Raw genomic sequence first — 11,287 nt, forward strand, 5'->3', positions numbered from 1 at the left:
TGGTCGGAGGTCTGGTTTCCCTAGTAGACTGTCTGAGCTGCTGTGGCTCTGCTTGGGGTGTTGCTGGCAATTCTTGCTCTTCTTCATCAACCTGTTCTGTAGATGACTGTGAAGTCGATGCTTCTATCTCTTGTGTAGGCGAGGTTTTACATTCTGATTCCTAATCAAAAATTACATCTCTGGAGATAATGACTTTGCGGTTGATGGGATCATACAATTTATATGCTTTACTTTCTTTAGTGTAGCTAACCATGATGCATTGCGTGACTTCGCATCCAATTTCCTACACGATGATCATCATGTATGTGGGCATATGCTATGCAACCAAATATGCGGAGATGCCTAATGTGTGGCTTGTGTCTAGTGAATGCTTCATAAGGAGTCATACCCTGTATCGGTTCAGTAGGAAGTCGATTAAGCAAATAGTTTGCAGTGGCTATTGCTTCTGCCCAATACTGGTGCTTCTCACTAAGCATTGCTCTAGCACTGTCTGCTAAAGTCCCACTCTTCCTTTCAGCTCTTGCATTCTGCTGAGGAGTATCTGCACATGTGAATTGTCTTCGAATGTCGTGATTTCTGCAAAAGTTCATGAATGCTGATGAAGACATGTATTCACCTCCTCTATCTGATCTCATGAGCTTAATCTTTTTGCCTGTCTGGTTTTCTACCATGGCTTTGAATTCTTGAAATCTGGAAAAGACTTCAGATTTCTCTTTCAGAAAATAGACCCAACAATATCTGTTGTAGTCATCGATGAAAGTCAAGTAGTAAAATAAACCATTGATACTACGGATCTGGGCATAACCCCATACATCTGTATGTATCAAATTAAGAATACCTCGTGCATGAGAGGTACTTCTAACAAAGTTGCTTCGCTTTTGTTTGTCGAAGTAGCATGCTTCGCAAACCTTTCCAAGAAACTGTAGCTTCGGAATCCCAATTACCATATTCTAATTCCTGAGATCTAACAAGTACTTGAAGTTGACATAACCATATCTCTTGTGCCATTTTGCAGGTAGTGGCATCTGTTGTGGTTGAGCTGACATGGCATGCTTATCTGGTACTGTAGCTAGCATTCTATATAAGCATGCTTCCTTGACACCTTTTGCTACTAGCTAACATCGTTTGGATTTATCTCTGATAGTGCATTCATCACCATCGAAGATCACTTGATAATTGTGTTCCGTCATTTGAACTACTGACAAGAGGTTCTTGCTGAGCTTCGGCACATAGAGCACATCTTTCACCAATCCTTTCATACCAATGAAATTGTTCATAGGAATAACACCTGTCCCTTGAACTGGATTCAGTGTATTGTCTGCTCTGTATATGACATTTTTTTGACCTTCTAATGGCTTCATTTCTGTGAACCATTCCTGATGATTTGTCATGTGAGATGATGCACCACTGTCAATGTACCAAGGATCCTATTCCACTTAGTCGATTTGATAGCTGTAATCCTCTTTGGGATTGAAATCAGAGTCTAGATACATTGTGTCAGTCTGCTGCATTTCCTCGCTTGCAAGAAACATATTCCCATGTATGTTCATTTGCAAAATGACTGTGACTAGAATGTCCACCACGATGATTTCCTCTGCCTCAGAAATTCCCTCGATTACTGCTGGATTGATCGCCTTGGTCGTACTGCTTCTTGTGGCAATCTCTTTCATAGCGTCCAAACTTGTGACAATAGTTGCACTGGAGGTTTGACACATTGGTGGATGCATTCCCTCGTCCTTGGAATCTTCCTCGGTTGGAATGATTTCCTCTTTTGCTGATTCTGATGCTGCTGAGGTGATGCTAATGCTAATGTTGACTTTGATTTTGTTGCTGATGATGACCACTTCTCTGGTATGATCTACCTCTGCCTCTGCCTCTACTTCTATCTGAAGCTGTGAGTGCCTGATCATTAGAATGACCTTTACGTGCTTGAATTGCCTGAGTCTTGAGTTCTTCACCAAGTAAAAGTGATTGAAGTTCTTCCAGTGTCAAAATTTGCCGTTGAATGGCAATACTCTAGACTAGATTCTTGTATCCCTCTCCTAGTTAATTTAGGATTACTTGAATTATTTCTGCAGGGTTTATAGTCTTTCATGCTACTGCAACTTGATTGTTGTAGTCTTTCATGCGGAGTACATAAGCATGACCGGTTTCACTATCGTTGCAAAAACTTTGGTTGATTTGGTTTCTCAGGGTGAGAATCCTAGATGTGTTCTTAGACTCGTAGAGAGCTGCGAACATATCCCATGCTTCTTTCAATGTCTTGACTGTGTTGATCTGTCCTAGCATGACATCTTGCACATTCTGCTTGATCAGATGATAAGCATACTTGTCTTTCTTATCCCATTCTAACTATGCACGAGCAATGGCAGGATCTGCTACTGGTGCAAAAACTGTTTATGTAGCTGTAGATCCCGTTGTAGATCCCATTGCTGGTGCTGTGACAACAGGTGGAGTAGAGCTACTGGTGGCTGGATCGTGCAATGGTAGACCCATCGACATACTCCCATTTGTTCTGAAGTACAAGAATGGTCTCCATTCGATATTTCCATGTACCGTAATTGGCGTTGTCTAACTTAGTAGATGCCTCCAGATTGAGGTTGCTAGTCATAGACATGGTGCAAGAAATGTACTCAAAAGTGTCGTGAAAAATCTCTGTATAAATCAGCTGCAAAACACTGATTGTGGCAAGTGAAATCTCTGAACTGTCGGTGAAGATAGAACTGCAATATATAAAAGCTGATCTGTATTACAAGGCTTGTGGCAATGATGCCGGGAATAGCCAAGAGGCTTTACAAGGCTGAAATGATGTGCATAATGCCATGAGATAGCCGAATAGGCTTTACAATGGTGGCATGTGTGTGTGAAATCAAGTGCTATAGGCCCACTGAAACAATCTGCAATGCCTCTGTACTCTCTGAAGTCTGCTCACTGAATTGATGAACGTAAGGTTTCACGTAATGTAATGATATGAAACCGTATGTGAGTGTATGGGCTGACTCCGAGTAGGTACTAGTTGGAAATTTTGGGCATGGCTTAGATTGGCAACTTGGGGAAATTCAAAGCGTCCCCTCTATGGCGATCGTCTACTCTAATCTAGATCTATACCAACCATTGATCGATGAAAGAATAGCAAATAATTCCTTTTCTTTTGTTCTTTTTAAGTGCTGGGTCAGATGTGTCGATGTAGAGGCAAAAGTGTGTGAAGGAAGTGGTTTTGTCGGGTGAGGCTCAAATGTGAGTGTATCTTGTGCCAAAATGTGCGCATGATGTGACGAACGCATAGAGCACAAAAAAATGAGCGACTTTCCTTTTTGGAATCTCCTCAAATTCTTCCTCGATCAAGAGATACGACTTGATCTACGTGGAGGGGCAAAAGGAGTGCAAATGGTGCTCAATGAATGATGTGTCACTGTGGGTCACATGCAGTGATGATGTGGCATTGTGCCTAGCAAGAGGTGTGCCAATGGAGCCCTGTGTTGAGGTGGCAGCAGTGGTCACATGCAGTGATTGTGGAGCATTGTGTGTGCCTGCAGAGGTCGAGTGTGCCATGTGGTAGATAATGATGTCAGCAAAGGTGACATGGCAGCTGATGTGGCCAGATGACAGGTAGATGATGTGGCACAAGTGACATGGTAGATGATGTGGTAGATGACATGGCCAGTTGACATGGTAGATGACGTGGCCAAATGACATGGCTAGATGATGTGGCAGATAATTTGGCCAGATGACGTGGTAGATGACATGGCATAAGTGATGTGGTAGATGATGTGTCACTGATAACATGGCAGCTGAGCTAGCAGGGTGATGTGGCACTACTGACATGGCAAGAGGATCAGATCTGATGACGTTGTAGCCTCACGGGGCTATTGATGTGGCATCTGGAGATAAGGTCAGCCACGTGGCAGATAGGGGTTGACACGTGTCAATCTGGAGACCACACCAGTGTGTGGTAACCCTTATGATAGGGTTGGTGGCATGTGCCACGTGTCACTCAAAGGAGAGCCGAAATCTTTGGATTCTAATGAAATCTTAGAGATTCTAGAGAGAGTTTTTTCGTTCATTGTTTGAGTTCTTTGTGAGGATTTTGATTGTGAGATAGATTGAGAGTTGTCCATTGAGAGCAATAGAGAGAGATCTTTGGAGGTTCTTAGAAAATTCAGTGAGAAACAGAGAGTTCTACTGAGAGATTCAATTCTGAGAGAAATTTCAGTTTGCACTTTATGTGAGAGAGAGCCTTTGCTTCTACCCTTAGTCTCGACTCTCCAGTGACTAAAGAGAGCTTCTACAGTGCATCTACGATCTTCCTCACGCTCCAAAACTCCACTACAGACTAGAGGCCACTCATGACGTTAAAGAGGTTCCTAAGGCAAAGCCTCCTACAAGTTTCAACCTTTAGCACGTAACGCATCCAAGGCTTTTGCTCGAAGGCCACCTCCCTGTTCACATCGACTCACTTGCTCTCAGCTTCCAAACAAGCTACGTCTCCAGCAACAGCAACTCAAGGGGTCTACACCTGCAACAGCGACTACTACGTTTGCAGGTTGCCTCCTAGCAAGGCGACGCCTGTGACCCTGCTCATGCAGTCACAGTTGGCTCGTAGGCACTTCCATCCTACAATGAGACGGTGACCCAGGAGCTCTCCACTTCTGCAACTACTCCAACTCAAGTCGTAAGGCCTAAGCACAACGCTTAAAGCGACGCCTTCGACGCTCTTCAACCGAGCCTCCACACAGAACAACATAGAAGGAGAATTGTGCAAAAATGTTGCCTTTGAATGGATAAACTAATGGGTGAAAGCTACAAACAGTTGTGGTGATTTTGCTTGAAAAGGAGCCTGAATTGGGGGCATTGAGTGGTTTTGTAAATGATTTCCAAAACTAGGGTAAATGTATTAGAAAAAGTGTGCATAACAAGCTCTTTCAATGTGTGAAAGGTGGGCTTTGACAGGGTCCAATTTGGGCTTCAAATGACCAAGAAAAAGGGCCTTAAATTAAGGAGAAAAATAATCAATTTTTGAATAAAGGGCTCCCTTTTTTTTAATGAGAGCCCTAACCTAACCTAATGTATTATGGTTATTTTAACTAACCTAAGGGTTAATTTCTATCCTAACTCTCTCTCTTCTCTCTCTACTTTTGCCTCTACTCTCTCTCTACGGAGGGGCGGTGGCATGTGCGAAAGGGGGATGGAGGGAGGTAGAGAGATGGTGGGGTGGAGGGAGATGGGCTATAGAGGGAGGTAGAGAGATGGTGGGAGGAAGGGGAATGGTGGGAGAAAGGGGGATGTAGGATGGTAGAGAGATGGTGGGGTGGAGGGAGATGGGGTGTACAGAGAGGTGGAGATACGGTGGGGTGGAGGGAGATGGGGTGTAAAGGGAGGTAGAGAGATGGTGGGAGGATGGAGATGGGGTGTAGAGGGAGGTAGCGAGATGGTGGGGTGGAGGGAGATGCGGTATAGGGGGAGGTAGAGAGGTGGTGGGAGGAAGGGGGATGGTGTGTAGAGAGAGATAGAGAGATCATGGGGTGGAGGGAGATGGGGTGTAGAGAGAGGTAGAGAGATGGTGGGGTGGAGGGAGATGGGGTGTAGAGGGAGGTAGAGAGATGATGGAGAAAGGGGGATTACTTTGAGTGGTGGAGGTGGAGGTAATGGAGGTGGGGAATTTTGACGAAAATGTGATGGGGTGAAGGGGGATATGGACAAAAAAAGGCGAGGTGGTGGTGGGGAGGGAGATGATGGGAGGTGGAGATGGAGGGGGGAGCTTGACGCAGACAATAGTTGGTAGTGGTGGTAGAGACGGTGAGTGAGAGGTTGAGGGGATGGATGATGAAAGTGGGAATGTTGGACGGAAAAAGTGGAGGTGATGGAGAGGTAGAGATGGAGGGGGAGGGAGGGAGAAAGGGGGATGGAGTAAGATAGGAGGGGAAGGAGGAAGGGGGATGGTAGGAGAAAGGGGTGTGGAGGGAGATAGAGAGATGGTGGGATGGAGGGAGATGGGGTGTAGAGAGAGATAGAGAGATGGTGGGGTGGAGGAAGACGGGGTGTAGAGGGAGGTAGAGAGATGGTGGGAGAAAGGGGGATGGTGTTGCTTTTATAGGATGTGGGGGTTTAAGGGTTAATTTTTTGTGACTAGATTATTAACATGCTTATGTAAGTCAACATTATTTATTAGGATGTAAATCTCATCCTTTTGCACCAATTGGAAGCATTTTTTCACTCCTTTGCCTTGAGGGTTGTGTCTTGAATGGTGTTTTGAAGGGGTTTCTTTTTCAGACATGCAAACACATGCTCTGCTTTTGCTTCAGGCGCTAACCTCCTTGGCAATGGAACCAAAATGTTGTCATTGTCTCTCCCATGTCCAAGTTTTGAGGGTATTGGTCACCTACATTCATGTCATTGTTCATTGTAGCATACGTGTTCACAAGTGTAGCATAGGTCCTCGTGTCATAATCCAGTGAGAGGTTTAGGCTAAAGCATAGAAAGTAGCTCTCATACTTGCATTGGTGAGCAAGAGGGCTGCATCACTACGATGGGTGGAGGCTCTCGCCTCCATGCGAGTTCAAGGGTTCAGAAAGGGGTTGCAGGGTTCAAAAGGGGGATAAGGTTGAGAGAGATAACTAGGAGTTCCAGGGTTTAGAGAGGGTTGCAGGGTTCAAGAGGAGTCCAGGGTTGAGGAGTGGAGAGCTAGTCTCCTTCACAACTTCAAAGGGTAAAGGTTTGAGAAGGAGGATTAAGAGAGGAAGGAGGAGGAGAGAGGAGGAGGAGGAGGGAGGAGGAGAAGGGTAGAGGAGGAGGAGGAGGAGGAGGGAGGAGGGAGGAGGGAGGAGGAGAAGGGTAGAGGAGGAGGGAGGAGGGAGGAGGAAGAGGAGGAGGAGGAGGAGGGAGGAGGAGAGGGGAGGAGGAGGAGGAGGGAGGGAGGGAGAGGAGAGGAAGGGGGGAGGATGGGAGATTGCAAGGTTTGAGCATGCTATCACTTTGAGGGCATATGGAACCAAGAAATGAACACTAAAGTGATTTGAACCTGAACCCCAAAGAGTGGAGCTTCATTCCATTGAGAGATATTTGTATGTTGGCCTCTACAACATTTGTAGGTACCTCTAGGGTGGGAGATATTTATATGTTGGCCTCTACAAAATCTGTAGGTATTGCCAGGGTAGGACCTCTTTTGTAGGATACCTTTTGGACAAGAGTCCCTCCACTTTTTGGGGGGACCTTTTGGGTCTCTTCACAAAATGGGGGGACCTTTTGAGTCTCTAAACAAGCAGGGGAACCTCATGAGTCCCTACACAAAGTGGGGGGACCTTTTGATTCTCTATACAAATTGGGAGGACCTTTTGAGTCCCTCTACAAAATGGGGGACCTCAAAAAATGTAGGCTTTTAGTCTTTGTCTCTCTAGTTTTATTATTTCTCTCTCTAGATTCTTCTTTTGCAGGTATGATTGGATATTTTTTAGAGAGGATTTTGGCTATCCTCATACCTTAAGATTAATCATACCATCTTTCAAGCTCAAGATATTACAAGCGGAGCTTTGCCGCTACTCTACACACACAATGATCTCATCTTTGTTACTCTACACAGTACTTTTGTCCCTTGTTGCCAGAGAGAGAGAGAGAGAGAGAGAGAGAGAGAGAGAGAGAGAGAGAGAGAGAGAGAGAGGCCAAATGAAGAGAAAGAATAACGAAGGAGGTGTAAAAAGAAGAAATGTTCAGAATTTCAACCTCTACACATGTGTCCATCTCATGGACTGATTTGTTCTTTAAGTGGTTGTTTTTTAAGAAACATAAAATTCCTTAAACTAGTAACCAAAGGTTTCTTCTTTGGATTCTTATTTTTGGCTAGAGTTGAAAATATTTTAACTCTTCTAGCCCTTGAGTGATATGAAGTAAAATTTTAAGAAACATAAAATTCCTTAAACTAATAACCAAAGGTTTCTTCCTTGGATTCTTATTTTTGGCTAGAGCTGAAAATATTTTAACTCTTCTAGCCCTTGAGTGATATGAAAATAACATTTCTCTTGAGGTTTGTTCTTTTGATGTATGCTTAGGCATATCTACATTCATCTTAAGATGCTAGTCTCCTTGGCAAGGTGCCAAAATGTTTCCACTTCTTGATGGCATTTGTAGGATGTGTAGGGTTCTGACACTTTTTGTGACCTATTGATATATCAGTATCATCCTCATTGTAGTATACGCATAGATTAGGAAATCGGGTTGTATTCCAGAGAGAGACATAGGCTCAAGTGTGGGAACCAAATATTATGCATGGTTGTGTGAAAGGAACACTTAACAACATGATTGGGATACTGAAGGTTTTTGCCTCCATTGAGGATTTAAGATTTAGGAGGAGTTTTAGGGTTTAGAAGGAGGCTTCAAGGTTCAAAAGGAGGTTCAAAGGTTAGAAAGGGGATCCAGGGTTTAGAATAGAGTTCATGGTGGAGAACTTGGTTCCCTCATAGACCTTGGAGAACAAGGGTTGAGGGACCACTCTAAGAGGATAAGGGTCTAGGGGAACCATAGGACTGGGTGAGAAAGAAGGCATAACAACAAAGGGGTTGGGAGAGAGAAAGGATAAGGGAGGAGGAGAGGGGGAGGAGAAGAGGGCAGAACATGCTTTTAGATGTGAGAGGGCAAGGGAGCATGAACACTTGGAGACAATTGCATAGAACATAAAAGTAGAACTCAACACAATGCCCCCAAGAGTGTGGGCTTCATTCCATCATGAGATATTTATACAAGCTTGGAGAGCTTCACTCTCTCTCTCTCTCTATATATATATATGTGTGTGTGTGTGTGTGTGTGTGTGCACATGTGTATGTGTGTGTGTGTGTGTGTGTGTGTGTAGAAATTGCATCTAGGATGTGCATATAACGTATTTGTTTGATTTTAAAAAAATTGGTGACTGGAGCTCAACTATAGTTCTTTGAAGCTTTACTCTAGCGATGTGGGGGTTTTCCTTAATTGGATGGCTGGCCTCATGATTGGATGCATGGTGGGTTGCATGGGCAACTAGCTATCTTGGACATGCTTTGGGTGTTTTTGGGCTTCCAGTTGTTGCTGCTACTGCATGCTTCTGCCCTCTGATTGATTAATTTAGCTTGAGATGATATAATTAATAGTTTAATTGGTTTGATTGGATAAGATTAACAGATCTTTCTCAGGCCTTTTAGGGCATGGGATGCTTCTAGTGCTGGTGGAGTTGCAACTTGCATAGTGTTTCTACATTTACATATTAATTAATATAGCATTTGCCATAAGTGAGAAATATAAATAAGAAGCCCGAACCTATTTGGATTAATTATTATAATGAGGTGGCTAATTAGATTGATTAATTTAGCTTGAGATGATATAATTAATAGTTTAATTGGTTTGATTGGATTAAGATTAATAGATCTTTTTCATTGTATCAGATCATTAGTTTCATTGGATATTGATTGGATAATTCCACTTCTTTACTTCATTAAATTAATTTACCTAACTAGAAGGTAACCAATCGAGTGAGATTTTCTTACTTCAGCAACATGGCGTTAGCTATAAGAAGTTTTGCAGTTCTTTATAGGAACCATGTAACTCTAGGTAGCTCATAGGCTACGTGAGCCTTTATAAGACCATATAGATCCATATGAACCATGTAGGTCCATTTATATGCACTTGGCATTAAATTGTTTAGGCTAATTATTTATGGCAAGCAAGAAAGAGTACATATCTCTCTAGGGCTTTCGCTGCCTCCAACTACACACTACACTACTGGGATAAATGCTTGCCTCAAGATATATTTTGCATACACTTACATGGTAAACTATTCTACTTTGAAATGGAACTATATGGTTCTTTTCAAAAGCTATAAGGTCCTTGTAATGACCACATTGAATTTCCTAGGCTGTATAAGCCTTTCTAGATTGTATACCCATTGTATAGATCCATACAGGTCCTTACAAGGCCCACTTGCTTCTTTATATCAACCACGTAGTTCCATTTATATGGACATAGCATTAAAACTTTTAGGCTAACTATTTATCCTAGGAAAGAAAGAGGGCATAGCTGTCTAGGGCTTTTGCCTCTTTTAACTATGAACTCTACTACTGAGATAGATGCTGATATAAATCATTGGATGCCTCAAGGTAAACTTTGCATACACATATATGGCAAACTATCTTACTTTGACATGGAGCTATATGGTTCTTTAAAAATCTAATGATTGAGATTACACCAAATAAACCTAAGCAAAAACATCTATGGCCTAAGGGAGGGATCAGAGCGGATGCGCTTAGCGAGTGCAAGGTCCTTGTCCATCACTGTTACTCTTGTGGCATGAATCACACATCGGTTCACATCTTCAAAAAGACCTATTGCCATCTGTGCCATCACCTCCTGAATTGCTCCCATAATGCCTGAAATGAAATGCACATGATCCTTGTATTCCTGTGCTATTTTACGTACAACATGCTGGTAGGGCGCAGGGGGAATGAGATTTCCCACAGTGGTTAGGAACTTGCGGATCTCTTGAAGTGCCTTCACTCTTGAATTCTTGCACCTCTTAATCATTGGGGGACCTTGCACCGGGGTCTCTAGACATGGCTCCATGTCTGCTGGTCCACTTTGAACTTCTTCCACCTCCCCTTCCTTGCAACCTCCTCTTCAGACTCCTCTTCCTGTGTTTGGTGGGTCTTTAGAGGTGGCCTCTTGCATCTTGGGGTGTTCTTTGTCCTTGTCTTCTTTCCCTTTTGTTATAGGGGTTAGCTAGGCCCCAATAAAAACTAAGTCTAGTCCTAAGTAGTAGTCTTATCTTTTAGTTGTCATATCTAGTGTGCAAAAATATTTAAGAAGCTACTTGCATGTAACTTCTTGGTACTTGTGTTAAGAGTCTCTGCAATTTGATGAGAATCTGACATTGGTCATATTGCAATCATACTTTGTTATGTTCTATGCTGATCTTTTGCTATGATATGATGATGATGATGAATACAAGTAAGTAATTTTTGATATGTATTTGTTGTTTCCAATGCGAAGTTGAATGATTATCCATTCTGACTTGTTTCACATCTATTTTTGACTCTGTGTTTGAGTATCTGTATGACGCATAGTTCACAAGTGCTCATTAGGGCATAACCACCTTGAACACATTTATAACCACCTTGAACACCTTTGGTTGAGGCTATGGGTCGCAGCCCTGATGCTATTTCTTAGATTGTACCAAAGGGTCCTCATATGTGACAATCTCAATGCACAGAGGATTGATGACGCTCTTCCGTGCGGTCTGCTTAGTTGGAGGATTGGGGCCAAGGTTCATAAT

At 43.1% G+C, this 11,287-nt stretch overlaps 1 protein-coding gene across 1 annotated transcript; it reads right to left on the reverse strand.

The window, feature by feature from the left end:
* Positions 1–10,227: 10,227 nt before the first annotated feature.
* Positions 10,228–10,578, reverse strand: LOC147900339 (uncharacterized). The gene has a single exon (XM_087376625.1). The coding sequence runs from the start codon at positions 10,576–10,578 to the stop codon at positions 10,228–10,230; it is 351 nt and encodes a 116-aa protein (XP_087232751.1).
* Between the last annotated feature and the right edge of the window lie 709 nt (positions 10,579–11,287).

This window comes from Dipteris shenzhenensis, chromosome 7 (assembly GCF_047967505.1).
Source record: "Dipteris shenzhenensis isolate YYH24624 ecotype China chromosome 7, Dip_SZ_1.0, whole genome shotgun sequence".
Lineage (NCBI taxonomy): Eukaryota > Viridiplantae > Streptophyta > Polypodiopsida > Gleicheniales > Dipteridaceae > Dipteris > Dipteris shenzhenensis.

What these genes read in the sequence shown, in the direction of transcription:
- LOC147900339 (XM_087376625.1), bottom strand. Translation starts at nt 10,578, where the DNA reads ATGGAGCCATGTCTAGAGACCCCGGTGCAAGGTCCCCCAATGATTAAG.